Source organism: Columba livia, unplaced genomic scaffold (genome assembly GCF_036013475.1).
Source record: "Columba livia isolate bColLiv1 breed racing homer unplaced genomic scaffold, bColLiv1.pat.W.v2 Scaffold_83, whole genome shotgun sequence".
NCBI lineage: Eukaryota > Metazoa > Chordata > Aves > Columbiformes > Columbidae > Columba > Columba livia.
The window spans coordinates 228,476-249,490 of NW_027043811.1; the positions used below are offsets into that span (position 1 = coordinate 228,476).

Genomic DNA, 21,015 nt, shown 5'->3' on the forward strand with positions numbered 1-21,015 from the left:
TGTCCTTGAAGAGGCCAAAGTCTGCTCTCCTGAAGTCGAGGGTTGTGAGCTTGCTTTTTATCCTTCTCCCTCCCCTCAGGATTCTGAGCAAGACACACCAGCTACAGTTACTTAGATTTAGAAAATCATCCATTCCAAAAGACAATTAATATATAATACCAAAAAAATGTGGTTTCTAATACATTGGAAAATTCAGTTCCCCATTCAGCAATTAACACTCTTCTGAATACCATTACAGCATTCCAGCTATAAGCACAGCTAGCTATTCATGCCACATTCAATCAGTGTGCAGCCATTCATGCCAGATATCCATCCTTTCATATGATGAGATGCATTAGGTAAAGGGGTGGGCATATTCTATGTTAGGTGGAGACTAATGGCCCTCAGATGACGTTCTTGTAAAAATCCAATCATTATTCCCATTCTCCCTCCATGACTGCAATGGTGATTATGATATTAGCATACTGTTTATTAAAACTCATTTAACCCTGACTACTAGGTGTTCTTGGAAAATCGTAGTATTGCATGTGAAGGAAAGCACTATTATCTGGAAGTAAAATGTGAACATATCTAGAATTTATATACTCTACCCAGTCAAGAAGAGGATTAAGATGCTGAGTGGTGCTTCACTGCCAAGCAGTGAACAAGGGAGCCACATGTCTTTGAGTAATAAAGGAGAGGAAAGCTTGTCTTAGAGTTTTAGAGGAATATAGAATAATTGAAAGTGAGTATGCTGTAGAGAAGGCTGGAAATAGTTAAGAGTTACTGAAGGTTAGTATATCTTTACAAACAGAAGTGAGAGAAGATTCATCTGAGTAATGTAAAATGAACTAAAGGGAGAGCCTTGGTAGAAATGGATATACATCAAATTCCAATCAGAGTGACAAGAAGTGGTCCCACAGGCCTTCACACTTTTTATCTCTTTGGCTGTAGGTATGCTTAAGGCATCATTAAGGTAGAAGTTTCTGAACTAGAACAATGAGACTAATATCTCATCTCTGATTTTTAGGTATTTGTTACTGCTGGTTCTTTTTATCTGTAAAGGCTTTCTGTCTCTTTTCCATTTCTGTGTTTGTGTGAATACACTAGGAAGAGAGTTAGCACTCTGCTCTGAATTTGTTTTAAACATTATTTTTTATCCCTTTGAAAAATCTGAACCTCAAAATCTTCTGCATACTCTTCCAGTTCTTTTTCTGCTGATAGTCTCTTTAGATCAACTGGACTGCTGCCTTCTCACAGATCCAGGGATGTTGCTTATAACAATTCTCACTGTAAACTCTTGAGTTAAGATAAAACAGGTACGCACAGTTCTGCTTAGAGAACAAAGAAATCCTAGAAAACAAAAAACAAACAAACAAAAACAACAAAAAACCAAAGAACTAAACCATCTTCTTAAAAACTGTCATGTACAAATTAAAAGAAAAAAAAAAACCCACAAAAAAAAACCCCACAACAATAACAACAACACAAAGTTCTTTTGGACTATCATACATAACTGCAAAATTTTCTTAGTAATTTTAAGGTTTGTATAAAATATTGAAAAACATAACAGCTCATATAATTCAAGTCTGAAGAATCACTCTCCCACCTGCCTTCAGGTCAAAGATGTAAAAAGGAAAGTCTACATATGGGGCCTCATCAAAGCAGAAAATAGCAGTAGTTCCTCATCAGTGGTTTTGTCACTCCAGACATTGCTGGAGTGGTAATTTGGGTCTGGAAACTGAAAGGCAGTGGTTTGCCCAAACAGAAGCCAGGTCGTTCTTCCTAATGTCTGCTAGCCTTGGGAAGTGTAAGAGTTTGCAAGACAAAATGAGCGTGTTTCCAAGGAGACAGTGGAGAATCTTCACTCAAATAAGGTTTTCCAGACCCTGAAGAGGCATCAGTGATCACTTCACAAAGAATAGAATGGGAATTTCCTTTTTTTTCTCCACACTTGGTAAAGGAGAAATACACCAGGTAAGCTGATGAGATTTTACAGAAAAATTAAACGGGTATTCTCCACCTACTGTTGATTATTTTTGTGTAATAAAGATTTTTAAATGTTCGTGCAAGAGAAAAGTGAATTTGGAATAATCATGGCTGAGTAGAAGAGGCAGGTGTAGACAGGCTTTGCAGGAGGTAGGCTGTCTTGAAACAAGTGTTGGTGGCTTCCTGGAGAATTGTGGGACATTTCATAAAGTGAATGGGTTTAAATAGTAAAGCAGTCACTGGTTGCACTAATTTGTTGATTCCTTCTCCTGCTCATACTTCCAGTTTTCTGAGACTCTTTATCTGTTTCGGAGACTCCACACCTAAAAGAGTAATGTAACTCTAAATTTATCTGTGGCTGTATTCTGCCTTGAAGGTTTGCCATTAATGGGATTTTGGTTCCCTTCTCCTTCAGTTCACAGGAAAGATAATGTACAAGAAGACATTAAAAACCACCAGCTGTTTAAGTTCAGAAAACTTACCAGTCCATTCTCTTTGTAGAAAGCTTTGTGTCATCTGTCCAAGACCAACCATCAACTCCATATGATAATCCAATCCGATAAGATTGTTTTTTTTTGATATTTGAGACATACTAATCTATAAAAAATGCAAAACATTTACCACCAAGGAGCTTGTTTTTGTTTGTTTTGGTTTTTTTGGTTTGGTTTGTTTTTTTTTCTGTATCCAAGATCAAGAAAGAACCAAAGGAGGTAATTTGACAACAAACCTCTGAACTCCTCATCAGGCCCACAAACAGGAATATTTTGTGTCTGGCGTCTCTACTAAACATAAGACCAGTGCAACAACTCTTTTCAGACTCTATCTCTCTGACTATTCAAAAACATTTATTGAATGAAAGACTCACTGTTTATAACTTTCACAGGATACATGACACCCATGTCCACTGTTTGGCTGAATAATGTCATCATCACATGTTTGTGGTTAAGTGTTCTGCAGGTCTGCATTGCCTCAGACCTTGAGAACAATACCTCTGTTACTATGTAACATCAAGAGGTACTTACTAACTGCTGAGGAGTTTTAAGTAGTTGATATCAATGCAAAGAAATACCTGTATGACTGGAAACGTACCAACTTGCTTTTCATTTTCAGCATAAGAAGGGTGGCATTCAGGGAGAAGCAAAAGTCTTCACTTTCCTGCCATGTGACCCCTGTTTCTGAAAGGTAGAAACAGGTGTCACCTCCAACCCATCTCCAGTTTACAGGGCAGAGTGAACATGCAGGTCCTAGAATAGAGAGAAACCATCAGTTCCTTATAAAAAAGCCAAAGGAAAAGTAGAGGCCTCTACACCCATAGGCCTGGAAAGTCAAAGTTATGCGGAGCTGAAATGTGTATGGCACTTTGTGGGCCACATCTACACGGATTCTTTTTTTTTTTTTTTTTTAAACTCATTATTTAATCTGATGTAGCATATAACACCCTTGTTTAATCTGATATAAAGCCTGACATAGATTTCAGACTGTGTGAACTGTAGCTCTGCTTACTGTCATTGTCATTGTTTGCGCCACCCATCAAGCATAATTTCTCCTTTAGTCCTTGCAAGTTTTCATTATATCCAGTAGGTGCCTTAGAACCTCTGAGACCTGCAATTTGTAAAGATACTCTTCATGAGACAAATAGGCTGTGATGATGCTACTAAGTGATACATGCTTCATCATATATTGCAAATTCACTTTTTACAACACTGTGCTCACATGCAACTCTGGTCCTACAGTGTCACATATTGTGAGGATATTAGCAGATGAGAAAATGATGGATAAAGAGATTTCCAAATTTTAAATGCAGTTTAATCACAGTGCCTTTGCAAGCCACTTGGTAACCTAATAAAAGTCTAAAATAATGCAAAAAAAGTTATGCTTATGAAGGAGTATCTTGAACAAATCATGCTGATCTTAAAGGAAGTTTTATAAGCCTTTGAAAAAACCTAAAATTCTCAACATACTTCAGGTTGAAAACACATTTTAGTCCTAAAGGCTGGTAAAACTTCACTGAAGAAAGTGAGAAGGGTTCCTCAACAGTATTTAGATATTGGCTTTTGATAGCAATGGCTCAGAATGACTACTTCCAGGCTCAGTGACAGAAAGTATAGGTACAGTCATGTCACACATTATAAAAGCTAATATTAATACGACAGTCTTCAGTTCTCTTGCACATCTTAGATAAACTGGGATGACTGAGTGAAACAGACAGAAAAAGTGACATTTCTTCATGAATGCGAGTGCTAGAAGCATGTCCATTTTTAACCTAGTAGTATGATCTGCTTCAAGACAGTGTTCTACAAACATGAAAGGTTAGTCTCCGAACTTGAGAGATTTATCAAAGGAAGGAGACAAGAAGTGCTGTTTCAGTAGAGTAAAGAGACTCAAACAACAAGAGGAGAAGGGAAACAACAAAATTACTTATGAAAGTCAACAAATAATTTTATAATTTAATTTGAATTACAAATACGTGAGTAATAGATGGATGACGACAGAATCCACTCCTCCCACTTTTTCCAAAATACATCATCTTGACTTCTATATCCTTGATCTGGGCACAGGTCTAGACTTAAAAAAAATGCTTCCCTTAAAGCCTTATGTGCACCAAGATGCACAGTGTTCATCGCAGGCAATTAGGAGGAGAGCAAAGCACAGAATATGTGGGGAGGATGAGCTATAACTCTCCTTGTTGCAGTCGGTCTGCCACCTTTCTTCAATGCAGTTGTTCCCAAGGTGTTAATATGAGTAAAGGAACACCATATATTTCAGCACTTACCTAAAACTATCATTCCGATAGTGAGGGCCAGGCACAGCGCAAACAAAGTGAAGATAGCTGGCCCCCACACAGCAAAGGGAATAGAGCGCCCTGGGAGAAAACAACAATTTACATGAGGGCAGGCACTCTGTTCAGCAGCACTGCCAAACCTCCACCCCTCCATGAAGAGCCATCTGGTGGCTCTCAAAAGAGTTCATCATCCAGTCTGTGTTATATTTTAAGGATCAACCCAAATTCAAGTTGAGAAGATGTGGTTCCTCTGTTAAAGAGGTTTGTTTGAAAGGAAACACTGGACATGGTTTAAACAGAGCAGGTGGGAGATTCCTTGTCTTTGACAAAGGATGGAACCATGAAGCATTGCAGTGATCCTTTGGCTTAGAAGTAGGTGATGCTCCTGTTTTCTTTTGGCAGTACTGTATTACTCTGCTCTGTCCAAACAGAATAAGGAAGCATTTGCATACCATCTTACACTTTGCACAAATCCTTCCTGCTCTCAGGGCAGACAGTGCTCAGGTTGTGTGACAGCTCCAGACTGAATCCCAGTTCAGGAAAATTCTGGAGTCCAAAATATCCACTGAGGTTTGCCTGGATTCAAAAGTTCTTGAGAGTTTCCGTCACCAAATGGTCACGGCAATGCAGTATGATGGACCTTCAGCTGAAGAAATACTTAACTGAGACTGGACGCCATCTTGAAGTACACGGTTTAGCCCAAGCAGAGTGTGGCACTTGAAGATGGGAAATGACACAATCTTTGCATTCAGGCTTGAATTCAGTGCTGCCTCACTCTTTCTGGCTTTAAAGGGTATGAATAGTAAGCGGATTCTTAAAAATTGAGGTCCAGAGGGCAAAGTGTAAAAGTTTTTTTTCCCTATAATATTGAAGTCAGATTGTCCTGTCTCTATAGCCATTTCCTGTGATAATAAATAAACAACAAACGAGAGTAACCACATTAAAGCTGTTTCCTACATTCCAGAGTGTGATCCTGAAGCCACCTGTCTTTTCCTACAGAAATTTAGGGCAAGAAATTGCAGTGGTTCCACCCTGTGCATTTTTACATTCATGGGTACTGGTTTTTATTGGACAGAACAATACAAATAGTGCATTAAACCTATAACATTAAACCTGTAAGTACATATTTTTCTTATTTACTGAGCTGGCCAAGAGAGATTGTTCCTATTGTCATTGTCTACCATAGTACAGAAATTTCAAAGAGCAAGTATCAGTCATGCCTTGGTTGATGTTCAGGGACATGTAGTGTCTGGTTGGATGCTGTGGCAGGTGATTTAAATTAGTGTATCCATCCTCTTCCTCTATATTTGTATGCATTATCTGAAGACTTATTTGTGGTTCAGTCCCCTAAGACAGGCTGAATGATTTGTGAAGGAGAAGCAAAAAGAAAAGCAGAAAGAGGGAGGGGATAGGAGAATGAATCACACTTCAAATACCCTAAGGCAAGATATTAATATTCAAGTGTTACATGTGACTCTTCCTCCCTCAGGGGAAGAACTCCTCTGTTCCCACCCATCACATCTCAGCCTGGATCTGCATCCCCAGCTCTAGAGACACAGCTTTGACATGAGTAAATATATGGTCTGGTAGTTCTCCTCTTTTCCATTTAGCCTTCCTGTGACTTTCATCTCCTTTAAACTTTCCATATTTTAAACCAGAACAAACACCTTTGATTCATCTCAGAGACATGAAGCTCAACTTCAGCGCTGTGCCTTTTGCATTATTCAGTGTTAAGGGTTAAGAATCTAGATGTCTTTATTCAACTGAGAGCTTTATTCAATTTTGTTCAACTAAGAGCAAAGCTTGCAGCTGCAAAAAGCCGCTGAAGGTATTTAATCACACAGAGTAAGTAGGAAATTATGTCCACAGTCTAATGTCATCTTCTTAGAAGGAGAAATGTGAAATTAGTGTGTGGTAAAAGAGACACAGACAGGCTTTAACAAAAAAGAGAAGTGATCCCTTGTGGCAAAGGCTAACCAAGTACTGGACATGACCTAGCAAGACTGTAACTAACAGGCAGAGGTGTGATGATTCTCTTGTCTCCATCCCTTGTGAGTAAGCAGCTGCAGTACTATGTCCAGCTTTGGGCTCCCCAGTGAAAAACCAAAACCATAAACCACATAAAACTAAAACTGGTGAATGGGAGACCCACCAAGATGCTAGGGAGCTGGTGCATTTGATTTATGGAGACAGATTCTGACAACAGAATTTGTTCATCCTGGAGAAGACAAAGCTAAGGAGAATCCAATTACAGTCTCTCACTGCATCAAAGGGCTATGGAGAAGACGGAAACAGACCTTAAGAGGTAGATGGTGAAAGGACATAGAGCAATGGTTGTAAGTTACAGGTAGGGTGGTCAAATATTGGAAGAGGTGCCCAGAGAGGCTGTGTCATCTCCATCCTTGGATATTTTCTGAACTTGACCGGACAGGGACTGGGCTTGTCTGATATAACTTTGAAATTAGACCAGCTGAGTAGGAGTTTGAACCAGATGGTACTCAGAGGTCCATTCCAAAATAAATCTTTCCATGACTCTGTGATCTGTGATCGTGAAGGGAAGATGCACTGCTATTTTTAGGGGAGACAGCCCAAGAGAACGATGGTAGACCACCTAAAATAGCATCATCTGTTCCCCTTTCTTGTAGCTTGGAGATAAAGATTTAGAAAGTAAGAAACAGACTGGATAGTACTTTCTTTAGAAACTCAGATTCTCTGTACCTCCCAGCTACAGTAGGAACTCATTTTTCTTTTTTGCAAAGCTTAGGTTACAGCTTGCTGGCTATTCTGCACAGTGCTGTCCATGGTTTCCTTTTTCCTCTCGAAGTTCCCCTAACAGGAGAGTATAGGATGTATCAAAGTTGTCATATCAAGAGAGAAGGTTCTGAAAGTCTAGCACCTCACCTACTGCATCAGATGTTTCAGATGAGTAGAAGTTTATTTAATTTAACACAAAACAAATACAAAAACTGACCAAGCAAAGGCAGGGACAAAGTGAAGGACCGTGACCCATGGACAAGATAATGCCAGTTGAAAGATGCTGTTAAGGACAGAAGACAGTGTGGGAAAGACCAGACAGGCTTAGAGTGATGTGAATCTGTAACGGAGATAGTGAGATTGTGTAGCTGGAAGCCTGTCATTAGAGATGCATGAGCCAGAGCTGAGACTTGTGTCAAGGAGTCCAGGCACCTCCAAGAAAAGATTAATGGCAGAATCATGGTGTCTTAAGACTTAAGACTCATGTCTTAAGTGTCATTGTTTGGAAGGAACTTCTGGAAGTCATGTGGTTCAACCTCCTGTTCAAAACTAGGGCAGTTTTGAACTCTCATGGAGTTGCCCAAGGACTTGTTCAGTCAAGTTCATGCAGCCTCCAAGGACAGAGATCTCCCAGCCTCTCTGGATACATTTTGCTGTGTTTGGCCACCCCAGCTGTGAAGAATGTTCTCTGTGTGTCTAACTGGGATTTCCCTTGCTACAGTTCCTGTTAGTTGCCTCCATTAGTGCTATAATCAGCCTGGGCGGAGCTTAAGTATGTATATGGGGACAAGATAGAGGGTTCCAAAGCAGCACTTGCTGATAAACAGGTGGACCCATGTCTGCCATTGTAGTTGTGCTCCTGGGCACCTTCTTGTAGTCTTTTAGTCACCTTTTACTGATTTAAAAGCATATCAGTGAAAGATGTTATAATGATTAAATGTTTTAAGGTTCTGATTTGAAACAGAAAATAGAAACAGAGAAGGAAGGTACAGGGACAGATAAGCATCAAATTCTTTGGTAAACTGGCTGACTGATGAATGGTTGGGATATTTGTCTTTGCTGCTTTCTGTAGACAGTGTCTGTGAACATGGATTGACACCATCTTGCTGAGAGTACATTTCAGCCTGTGATCACCAGCATCTACTGGCAAGTGTGAACCCCTCCAGGGCAGTGGGTGTGCTTGTAACAAGGATGATGGAGGCTATTGGGAATGAGAGAGGCTGCACTCGGTGCAGGGCCTGGAGCAGAGAGTGTAGTGTGGGACATGAATATGCACCGTGCAGCAGGGAGTTTGATTCAACTATTTTATTTCTGAACCCACTTTCCTGGCACCCATGAACTCTGCTTTTTTCTGTTCTGTGGCTGACATTTAGGCTCCTCTCATTTCACTGTCTTGGTAATCTCATAGTAGATGGGCAAATGTGAAGCTGTTATGCTCCTTCCACTTCAGAATGGCACTGCAGGGCTCCTTCCCCCTTTATTCACTTCACCTCTAGCTTCTTCACTGTCCATGTCCTGTTTGAAGGGATGTTGAAGATGACAACTTCTCTTTAGTTCCCAAACCTTTCGAGATTTATGATTTCTCAGTTTCTACCAAGGCTTTGGTACTCTCACACTTAATACACAATACTAGGTTTTATTTTCCATACAACACATGCTTCAGATGAACTGCTTCTCTGAACTTCCCAGTGCCATGGAGAGATTGTGGTCCTCCACTGTCCCCAGAGACAGTGGACCTCCTTGAGCAGCTTGTGTCTTGGGCTCCATACGTGTGTAGTCAGCAGAATGCTGACAGCATCTGAGATAGAAGGCAGACTGGATGAAATAGTGGATTTGATTGAATTTCCAGTACTACATACTATAAATTCTTCCCTGTGAAATAAGTCACTGGTAATAGGGAAAAAGCTCTTTTCAAGCTGCTGGGGCCAAGATTTGAGCTGAAACCAAATGGAGTTTACTATATAAAGTTATGGAAATAGTCTATAAAGATCATCCAGCCATAGAAACTAAAGAAATGTACACTGCAAGTTATCACCACTGACCTGACCTTGCTGCAATAATAGTGAATGCTCCCTAAAAAGTCACATCCAGCAGTCAGCAAGAAACCCAGACACTAACATTTCTTTTAACAATGCAGCCACCAAGCCAAGGTGTGTAGCAGATCACCAGAAAAAAAATCAAGTGTTAATTTATGGGAAGAAAAATGAGTAAAATGTGCCAGCTTAGATGCCTGCTGTTAATTATTATTTTTTTCCAAGTTAAATGGGTTGAAACACATGAAACATACCTTTCTTGCATTGTACCTTGCACTTCTAACTGCAATAGAAAGGAATTCTAGATAGTTTAACCAGTACTTGTGCCCATCGGTCATGTCTTGGCTCTGCTGAGTATAATGAATTTCTTCAGTTCAAAAACATATTTTGGCACATTAGGAAGAAGGATTCACCTTTTACCAAGGAAATGCTTCAGTCTTTGAAAATATTTTCCAGGGAAATACTGAATATTAAAGACACCTTATTATTTTTTTCATTTATTTTATGGAAAGTCTCCAGATACTAAGGTGTATACACATGGATGCAAGGTGTGTATACACATAAAAAATATATGTATATGCAATACAAAACAGATGCTGACATACAAAGCTTCAAAGAACTCATGCAATGGAACTTCATCAAGAAAAGTGACTGCATAATTTTATTTCAAGAAGCATGACAAATGCTTTAATAACACACGCGTAGTATGTACCTTGGGTTCCAGAGATCCCAAACAGTGTGGATATAATGCAAGAGCTCAACTACGATCTGTGGAAATAGATTCTGCATCAGTTTGAGTACTGATTGTGTGTAACTCTGAATGGAGCACATAATTATTATCCTCACTGCTATTTTTATCACAATCGATGTTATGACATCACTGAAGTTATTCAGGTAATGTTTTAATCTAACCATGATATTTGACTCTAATTTTCACAGAGATTGTTTCTAGGGATTCCCTGTAGTCTTCTCACAAATGTCCTTTTATCTCTGTAAATATTAATGCATATATGAAAATAATTTTATGGATAAATAGACCTTGTGTTATTTCTGTATCCCTGTAGCTCAAACAGGGGAACAGTTGGAAGACTGGATTTAGGAAAGAAGGCATGCCTAGGCAAACTAATCTAGAAGAGGATTATGTGTGGATGGTAGTTAGTGTGTACAGTACATAATTCAGTAAGTAGAACTATCAAGGATGTAGTTGGACTGGTTTATGACTGGCAGGTGTTAGTGTAAAAAACTGACTGAAGCTCAAGAAATATAGAGATCTGTGAGAATGCGTGGTTGTCAATCTGGAGAGTCATGGAAGGATCATTGTTTGACTGTAGCTAATTCTTTAAAGCTTCTTCCCAGGCATGTAGTTTTTAGCTTTGTAGCTTATTTTCCCTCTCATTTGTGAGCCTGTGAGGGAGAATGCAGACAAAGAAGATTTAGTCCCTAATGACCTGTCCATTTGTGTCACGATTCTGAGAAAATTGCATGACAAACAAACAAAAATATATCTAAAACTTGCAGTTCCTAATGTTGGTATCTCACAGTGGCAAATCCCACATCCCTTCTTGCAATGCTTCTTCAGGTGAAATGAACAGCCCCTTTCTCACAGATCCATAATTGCTTTGTTGAACAGGAGTGGCTGGCATAAATAAACTGTCCGTATAGGGAGGCACAGAAGAAGTTGTCATATAACACAACCCTAGCAAATTAAAAGATATGGGTTAATTATGTCCTGATAAAATAATGTGATCTATATTTGGACCATTTGTAATCATACGTATTTGACACTGGAATGTAGAATTATTTCCCCCCTTAGAGCTATTTTATCTGTGCTAGGTGCTCCTTTTGGGTCTGGTGCCTGTGATAGAGCTGTATTTTGCCACCCATTGTTCCTTATACAGGACACTAATTTGGAGCTCCATAGGAGATACTATGGTCTCCATGCTCCTTTGTCATTGCATGTATGACAAACATGGGAAAGTAAGAGGAAACACAAGTTTCGTATAATTTATGGGGCCCATTGGATAGACCCTCACTGGTCTTAAGTTATGAATGCTTACCAATTTGTCACTTCTTTTGAAAAAGATGTTCCATCCTCCCAGTACCAACTGTTCCTTTCGGATATGTATGATAATCCAACCCAGTAAAACTGTGAATCCTGTGGCAGAGAAATCTGTAGGTATGAGAAAATCATCACAACAATATTTCAAAAATAAGACCTAAGCTCCTGTATCTTCCAGCTGTGAAGGTTCTGCAACCAAAGGAAGTAATTCTTACTCAATAGGAGGGTAACCTGTTGTTTGTGCTTGTATTCCATGAGGCAGTGCTGACTGCTCTGATTACAGGATCATTTGAATCCCATTGTTTATTGAATTGTCACAAGACAAATGTAACACGGATGTGTAAAAACACTGCTTCTTTAAAGAAAAAAACAACCAAACAAAAAAACCCCACCCAGCTTTTTCTAGTCTGCCTTTAGGTGTCTACACTGCCCTTAGTTATCTGTGGTTCAGATGTAGACATGCGAGTGCTGTTTAAGCCCTAATTAGAGTCGGCAGAGATCTGGCCAACAGATCCAGTGGAGCCTCAGAAGTGGTTCATCTCACCCCGTGGGATGTTACTGAACAGTGACTGGCCAGATCTCCCACCGGCTGTAACGGAGCCTGAGGAAGTAGGTCTGAAGTTGCAAATCACTTACACTGTAGGTGCTTGAAGGTAGGTGAGATGAATCCCAGCCTAGAGGACAGAGCCTATTGCCTAAATACAGGCCCCTAGCACCTTTTGAGATTCTCCAACCTGTCTGAGGTCTTTACATATGGCTGACAGACAAGACCCAGAACCTATGGGACAGCTGTGCCTTGCTGAGGCATTATTTGGAGGTCAAAGAGAATACCCCTGGGCATTTCAGATCACCCTGGAAACCTGTGCTTAGGCACCTAGCTGTCTAAGTGCTACCCAAGAGGTTTCTCAGCATCTTAGCCTGTTCAGATCCTCCAGACACTCTACTGTTGCTCAGTAGCATGTTTAGGGACTCATCCAAAATATAGGAACCCTATCTGGCTTAAATTGATCTGGCCTCAGTCTGGCTGCAGCCACATATACAAAACACAGAAGAAAAAGCAAGCACCCAGACATCTGGAATCAAACTAGTCAAAGACTCATATAGCATACCAAAATCACCTCTGGAATTCAGCATTGAAGATGTAGTGTTCAGGTGTCTCCCAACAGTGTGATCTGTGATTCTGTCCTCAGGATGCTGCTAAATTCGATAATAAACTGTTTCTCCCCTTTCAATTTTTCCCTTCCCATCTGATTTTCACTTAAATAAAATAATCCAAAAGGACAGCCTTTGTGCCTTAAAATAAAAATGCTGAGAACCCTCAACTGAAATTAACTTCACCTGGAAAAAGGAGGCAGATTTCCAAGGAAACTTCTTTCCTTTTGAAAGTTTTAGGTAGCAACAAGAAAATAAGAATATTTGGGCTTTGTGTAGGCTTAACAGCTGTTGAAAAAGAGGTTGCCATATATCTGTGTACAAAAAGGGAAATATGGTTGACAGCAAATTACAGATTTTTCATTAGTCAGAAAAATACACCCAAATTAGCAAGTCTAATTAAAATTATTAATTTCATAAACCTTTCCCAGTCATCACAATATAATTCTCTGCTGTCTAGCCTTTATGCCGTCATTACCACCACTCTTTGAGGGTCTAACACAAGGCCAGAAAGCAACCTTTTGTAGTCACATTGCACTGCGATGTGCGAACAGGACCATGGTGAATCATCCGCTCTCCAGATTTTGACACTGGGACCCCTCAGTAATAAAACTTGTGGAAAGAGATAACAAAAACATGCATTCTGTGTGCTGGGTCTCTCCCTCATGCTAATAATATGCATTTTATTTTCTCTGTGAAGTATTAACTAACTAAGGTGTTTTGTACAATGGCTTATTCTGTTTATCTTAATAGATAATTTCACTGCTTCTCACAGCACACAATTTAGGAAGTGTTGCAAGTCATTACAATCTTGCGACTTGCAGGAGGGCTACTTGATTCAGAGAAAACTAAATACAGGCACTGTAAATGACTAAACTATTTTCTGCCTGCAGGATTGCTGTAAGTTAAAACACATGACATAAAAGAATGCATGAAGTTAAGACTGTACCATCTTTGCTTTGTCTTTTAGTACAAGAAGAGTGGAGTTTCTTGAGGAACAGAACTCCTGGCTTTGCTTCCATGTTTTCTTCTGCTTTGAAATGTAGAAGCAGTTGTCAGCTCCGCTGTTTTGCCAGCTTGCTGGACAGAGAGCACAGCTTGTTTCTAAAAATCAGAGAGAGTATTATGCAGAGCTGCAAGGAATACAGGGCCTTTAGCTACTGGTTTGACTGAAAAAAGATTAAGTGCAGCCATGAGTCAGCTGAGCTCTTAAGGGATGAGAGACAAGTTGTTTTGCATGTCAGTGTTCACATATCCATATCTCAAATATTACCACAGTTAAAAAAGATACTAACTGATGAGGCCTTTCCCCTGTGATTCTATAGTCTTTCAGTCAGTGGGCTCTGAAAAGAGGGAGATTTATATTTATTTACATAACAACAACATTTACCATTTTTCTCCTTCCTTTCAAAACACAATGCTTCCCTCATTTCCTGCAGCTTTTTTCCTTCCTCAGGATCTTTGGAAATCTGAAAAACTGAAAGGCATGGAAGTGTTTATCAAAGATTGTTTTTTAAAAATTGTAGTTTTAATTCTAGCTTTAATTTGTAGCTTTTGGCATTTTAATTTTTTTTTGTCTACTTCATATGTATGCCCACCATTGTGCGTACATCATACATTTTCTTCACCAGGAGAGCTGTGCAGCTCTGGAAAAGGTCACCTGGGAAGGTGAGGGCCCTTGAAGATTTTCAATAGTCAGCTGCACAAAGCTACAGATGAGTTTATCTGGGATTGGTGGTAGTCCAGCTTTGAATGGTGGGGAAGAAAGGGCAGGTGTCAGATTAGAAATATGAAGAACTGCTTCTGAGCTAACATTTCTGTGATGACACAGGCCACCTTGAGTGTTTATCTTGGGTACTTACAACTGCTTCCCTCCTGCCAAAAAAGAGAAGCCAGATACAGCCTTTCTCTCCTTCCAAATGTAATGTGTCATCAGCTTTGTTTTTTAATTAAAATGTTGCTGTGGAAAATCTGCTGTAATCGTTAGGCAAATGCATCAGTCAGTCACCACACTTTGATGTCAGGTTTTCCTTCCCTGCAAAAAGCTTGCAATCCAAGAAAAAGAGGGAACTGTAATTACGAAATATTCCGGTATCAGCCACAGGGGGGCACTGTTACCCAGACAGTACGGCCAATGAGGTTAGCTTCTAGCTGTGAAAGCGAAGTGTTTCAGCCATGGGTTAGGGTCAGGGTTTAGAGTTAGGTTTAGGGTTAGGATTAGTCAGCAGTTAGGGTTAGAGCTAGTGTTAGGGTTAGGTTAGTGTTAGGGTTAGGTTTTAGGGCAAGGTTTAGGGGTTTAAGATTAGGACTAGGGTTGGGGTTAGGTTTATGATTAAGGATAGGAATAGGGTTGGGGATTATCTTTAGTGTTAGAATTAGTGTCATTGAGGTTAGGGTTAAGGTTAGAGGTTAGGCTTAGTTAGGTTTAGGTCTTGCATTAGTGTAACCCTTAGGGTTATGGTAGCTGTAAATGCAGATATTACTGAGTGCAAGTTATGTGTGCTGACACTCAGCTGTGGGACAACTGCTGCGGGAGAGCCACACTATTGCCCTTCTTGCTGTATTATTTCTGTTGTGGGAAGAGGGACACCAGGGACAGTCTGCAGGGGCAGTAGAAGCAGTTGTACAGCTGGAAATCGCTCCCACAGCAGCAGTTTGGGACTCTACAGTACTTACACAAGGCCAGCAGGGCTACCAGCCCTATCAGCAGCACCAGGCACAAAGCGAGGAAAGTAAAGGCCACTGGTTGCCATATAGGAGATGTGGCAGAGGCTCCTGAAACAAACCAAAACCACATTCAGCAACAAAACCAGTATCTCTCCTCACCACACAGTGGTATTACCTCCTCTTCGACATTGCCAGTTCATCTTTTTCCCATCTGCAGAGCCTCTTTTTTTTTTTTACTACAGTTTTTGTTATTGCTGTTCTGAATTTCATGCAGTCATTTCGAGAAATATCTATTTATTCTCTGAGAATGTCTATTAACAGTGGCTTTAGTATTTTAAAGTAAAACTTCTCATGAAGGAGGTAAACAGATTAGATTTTGCAGTTTCCACAGTATCTAAGATTTCTCCAACTTGAGAGGGAAAAATTACCGTCTAGCTTTGGATAATTAATTCTGGAACCTGTGATTGGGATTTCTAAATGATTGCAATGTTTGAACACTAAACTGTGCCTATTTCTTCAGGCTCTTTCTCCAGTTTTTCATTGAGGTTCAATGTCAAATCAAGAATAGAGTTCTCAAGAATTTTATAGCTGATTTTCAGCTGATTTTCCCCTGATTAAAATATTTTCTTTATATACATATACATATACATATACATATACATATACATATACATATACATATACATATACATATACATATACATATACATATACATATACATATACATATACATATACACATACTGCTGTTTGACAAGAAAAGGAAGAATCTCAAATGGGATCAATTTTGCAAATGACTTGCTTCTATAAAACACCGTAGAGTGTAGCTCACAGAAACAAAATAACAATAAGAAGTCAAACCCAAGAACAAAGTCCTAGAGGCTCTGCTGTGTCATTGATGCAAATAACTTGAAGATCCAAGGCTTATGGAAATTAAAATGTCATGGTTCAGTTCAGTTGTAGTGCTTAAAGTTATGTTTATTTCCTGTTATTTGTTCATGCAATCTTTAATATACTCACAAATGTCAAGGTAAGTGCTATTCTTGTTCATTAAAACATTTTGTGCAACAATGCTTTCATGATACGCAAGGAGAAAACAATCTTCTCCATTATTTTCTGTTTTGACTGACAAATTAACTTGCATACACCTTCAAAGAGATTTGATTATAACAGACACATATCTCTTTTACCATATATTATAAATATTCATTAGAAGACATGAACACACAGTAGTTGTTCATGAGGCAAACCCTTATTAGAGCAATAATTGCAGTGAGAAATATCAGTTAGCCAGTTACTTTATCTGTCTTTTTAACCTGTTACACTTGGAGCTTGGTAGCTCTATAGCAGATCCTCTTCATTATTTTCTTGTGTAGATGTGTATATATATATATATATATATACATGCTTTTTTCCCTTTCATGAAGCAGTGCTCTGAAACTTTTTGTAATACAATTTCACAGGTATTTAGAGTGTTCAAGTTAATTGAAAAGTATTACTTGAGTCCAGTGCATCAGAGCAAGGACCTCCAGAGAACTAACCTTTTGTTAGGTCAGAAGAATTGCCCTCCAGAGGTTCCTAGAAGTCCAGATAGACTTGGCAACTAAAATTTACATTGCCCAAGTTAAGGGAGATTACCTTAACCCTCACCAGTTAAGGTACTTTGAAGAAACTGCAGATAACATCACATCATGGTGGTGATTGATATGCCAAGAGGGTAGGTCTTCCTTTTAAAGTGACCTAAAAATCCTAGGAATGAAAGCAAATGTGAAGACCAGCACCTTTAGTCTCTCTGCACCAGTATCTCTCTGTACCAGCATCTCTCTGCACCAGTACAGGCAGGGGACCGACTGGGTTGAGAGCAGCTACGGTCCTGGAGGGACCTGGAGGGTCCTGGAGGACAAGTTTAATGTGAGTCCTCAAGTGTGTCCTTGCAGCAGTGAAAGCTGATCAGCATTGGGCTGCATCGACACGACTGCAGCCAGTAGATCGAGAGAAGTGACTATTCCACTCTACTTGACAATCATGAAGCCACATCTGGGATACTGTGTCCAGTACTGAGCTTCCCAGTTCAAGAGAAACGTCAGCTAACTGCAAGGAGTCCATCAGAGGAACAATGAGTTCGTCAGGGCCATATAGAGAGGCTGAAGGACCTAGGCTTGTTTAGTCTTTAGAAGAGGGTGCTAAGAGAGAACCTAATTTCAGCCCTCCACTACCTAAAAGGGCTTTATAGATGGAGCCAGACTCTTCTCACAGAGGCACAGCAAAAGGACGCAATATAACAGTCACGTGTTGCTTCAGGGAAACTTCTGATTAGATGTAAGGAGAAAGAATTCTTCCCCTGCAACAATGGAACAAGTCCCAGAGAGGCTGTGAGATCTTCATCCCTGGAGGTTTCCAAAACTCAAGTGGACGAGGCCCTGAGTGACTTGATCAGACGTTAGAGCTGGCCCTTTTGAGCAAAAGATTGGAAAAGATGAACCATAAAGGTCCCTCCCAACCTGATTTGGTCGTAAGACTGTCTACTATACGTGTTCTCTGTGCAAATCAAAAGACCATTTAGAAAGTTTTCTGAGCTTGCCAACCAGTTTCTTTCTGAGAAGCTCTGTCCCTAGATCACACTCCCTAATATTTTATCCTTGGTTTTCTGGCTGCTGCTTCTCAACAGTTTCTCCTCCACCCTCTTCGTTCAAGTCGTCTTCCTCAACATATAGCCCTAGATCTTTTCCAGACAGCACCAGAGTGATGTCACTTTAGTCTTTGCTCTATTCAACCTGCAAATAGCAGAAATGATATTTATATCACCAGTAAGCCTTGTGGTGAATTTATGAGCAGGAGTAACAGTACTCAAGTCATCATTTTACAGTCTCAGGCATTCTATGGGCATAATCCACTACCTTAGTTAACACTCAGGCTCTTTATCAGGAAACGTTAAGTATAAACAAGTAAAAATATATGCCCCTATCAGAGCTTATATTAACTGTTAAGACTGATAAACAAAGCACCTTTCTACTCCCCATAGCTAAGGAAATTGCTTCCATTTCCAGGGCCTACATTATTTCATAAAAATATAGTGCCTTCCTTCCAAAAAGAAAAAAAAAAAAAAAAGTAGGAAGGTGTGATTTGTCATTTGTGTTGAAGCAAATGGACAAAAATAATTGGAGTAAAGATAGGCTTTGGAAAGAAATATCACCTGTCATCATAAACAGCACACAAGACATAATGATTTTTCTCTCTGCTGTTTCTATGTACATTTATCTAAGAACATACTATGAAGTTTAGAAAGATTTTAAAGCAACCATCATGAACCTGCAAATGCATGTTATACCCTGATATAGATAGAAAAGTTAATTTCCATCTGTACTTACTGTCTACTGTAACACAACTGGCTGGAGCCTTAAATGCAGAACATTTCTTGCTGCTCAAGTATCCAGGAGTAATAACTGAAGCTGTGGGTCGTAAATTTAAAGCAGTGTAACCTTCCTCATCCTCCATCTCCAGCCTGTCACACTTCTTTCCTGCAATAGCAGTACTTTGGGAGTAGGGGCACACTGCAGTGAGACCAATGCTGAGGCGATGGGAATGGTTCACATTTCAGCATTTTCAGTGAAACCACAGAGGAAGCTGGCCCTGTCCTGATTACCGTGTCATAGTAAAACTGTAGTATATTGAAATCACATCAAAGAGTTAAAGTGGAACTGTCAAGAATGGGTGTTCTCTTCCCAAATATGAAGATCAGGAGTCTTTGTTCCTGGTTGGAACCTAAGACTATTTCATTTAAAAATGCACCTGATCTGACCCTATAAATACAGCAAACATCAGGATTTTCTACCTCCTAAAAATAAGATGTTCTATAAATAATCACTGTTTTGAGTTAAGGTATGAAAGATATCTCTTGATGTATCAGCTGCACTGAAAGCAATAGGCTACAATTCCATACAGTGCTATGAAAAAAAATTAAATTATTTTACAAAAATTAACTGAAATAAATGCTAAAAGGGGAAAAGCTGAGCTAAAAGGTTGGTGAGGGCAAGAACTTGGCAGGATTCATGCGATCACTCAGCCTGTGTCAGAGAAACCTCTCTGAGGTTCTGAGGACCTCTCTGCTGCTGCGCTGTGTGCAGAAGTGGCTTATCCATCCCCATTCTCCATCTCTGTCTCTTCGCAGTGCCTTGATCCAGTGCTGAGCTGTAGTTCTTAAACATCTCCAGTGACCCACACTCCTTAACAGAGCACTTGCCCAGACATGATGAGTCACGTCATGGTGACAGGCTTGAGTCACAAGGAAATTGCAAGATAGGAATTTCTGGAGTAACTGTTCTTGCTCTTTTGTGTAAAGCTTAGAGTCTCCCGTTTGCAAAATAATATCAACAGACTGGAAATACACTCTAATGACTGGGATATTCTTTCTGCCTTGCTGTGCAGATTATAGATATTTTCCAGAGCAGAAATATATCCGATTGCATGCATTTTTTTAATTATATTTTATCCATATCCAAAGAGAAGGCATGAGGTAAGGGTTGGGAATTAAGGGTGCAAGGAGTAGCATTCACTGTGTATTCATGGTGTATCTATAATATACTCATAAACTCATGCTAAATATGGTGCAAAAATCTTTGTCTATTGAGCCCGAAAACTGTATGTTGGAACTTCAGTGTAAAGAGGGCTTTTCTGCAGAGAGCTGGTAGTCAAGCAAATTTGTTGTACGTTTTTGTGACAGTAACCTCTTCAGTCTTAGCAACAACTTCTCAAGCAGGTAATGAATCTCCTTTGGGGGAAACTTTTCTCCAACATGATTTTACTTCTGAAGAGAAAACAGGAGGTAGAATAATTTTCTTGTATTATTTTTCTAACTCTGAATTCTATAAGGAGTTTTGTTGTGTGGTTGATTCGTTGTTCTGTTTTTTGGTTTTTGTTGGGTTTTTTTTGTTTGTTTTTTTTGTTTGTTTTGTTTTGTTTTGTTTTTAGCTTTTTGGTTTTTGTTTTTTTTGGTAATATTTTAAAACAGATCCTGCTGCAAGAACAGAAGTAGCAAAAGGGTTAAGATGGAGTTTCACCATCATATTCTCTCTCTGTTCTTGCAACGGTCCAGGGCAGACAAAATTTCTTGTTCTTTCAGACTAAAGTTATAAGAAAGGTAAACTAAAGCAGGAAGTTTGGGTCTCCATTTGAACACAGCCTGTATATAAATGTCATCAGGCTGGACAAAACAGCTGTGTTTATTAACCAAAATGTGATCTTGCAAATTGCATTAGATAGAGTTTATGACTGTAGTGGAGGGGATGCTGGGAGGAGTGGATTTTAGACTTGGGAAACGCACTGTTGTATGGAACTGTGACTCAAAAATGCCATCTCAGCCAACACACAAACGATACATTTCTATGTCTCTTCCCCTGTAAGGAAAAGCTCATTTCAATGGAAAAGGGGACACAGTCAGCACATCCTTAAACCCTACCTGGTTGCATCCCTTGCTAGTTGCTAGTCCCTTGCTGGACAAGGTTTTTTGCTGCAGCACTCAAATGCCTGTAGTGAATGGTAGGACACTGCTTGATTTCTCTCTTTCCTTCCTTTCTTCTCTGGGGTGAATTTTGTGTGTGTGT

At 39.6% G+C, this 21,015-nt stretch overlaps 3 protein-coding genes across 6 annotated transcripts in view; 1 reads left to right on the plus strand and 2 right to left on the minus strand.

Moving 5' to 3' along the window:
• Positions 1-21,015, plus strand: part of LOC102086866 (ovostatin) — a 112,093-nt gene that overhangs the window by 5,808 nt on the left and 85,270 nt on the right. The window lies entirely within an intron of this gene.
• LOC102086495 (C-type lectin domain family 1 member B-like) lies at positions 1,209-9,875 on the minus strand. Its single transcript, XM_005509784.3, is given in 7 exon segments — positions 1,209-1,332; positions 2,451-2,565; positions 3,054-3,212; positions 3,472-3,570; positions 4,742-4,831; positions 5,971-6,097; positions 9,792-9,875. Coding segments are annotated over 7 exon segments (798 nt in total).
• Positions 10,178-18,977, minus strand: LOC102096503 (natural killer cells antigen CD94). 4 transcript variants are annotated; one of them, XM_065048512.1, is made up of 6 exons: positions 18,784-18,977; positions 15,425-15,523; positions 14,139-14,225; positions 13,698-13,852; positions 11,595-11,692; positions 10,178-10,941 (listed from the first exon to the last, which is right to left on the minus strand). In XM_065048512.1, exons 1-6 carry the CDS (start codon positions 18,908-18,910, stop codon positions 10,905-10,907), a joined length of 603 nt encoding a protein of 200 aa, XP_064904584.1. In that variant the 5' UTR covers positions 18,911-18,977; the 3' UTR covers positions 10,178-10,904. The 4 variants fall into 4 exon arrangements, with proteins under 4 accessions (XP_064904584.1, XP_064904582.1, XP_064904583.1 ...); XM_065048510.1 differs by having other exon boundaries at positions 10,178-11,233; XM_065048511.1 differs by having other exon boundaries at positions 11,595-11,707.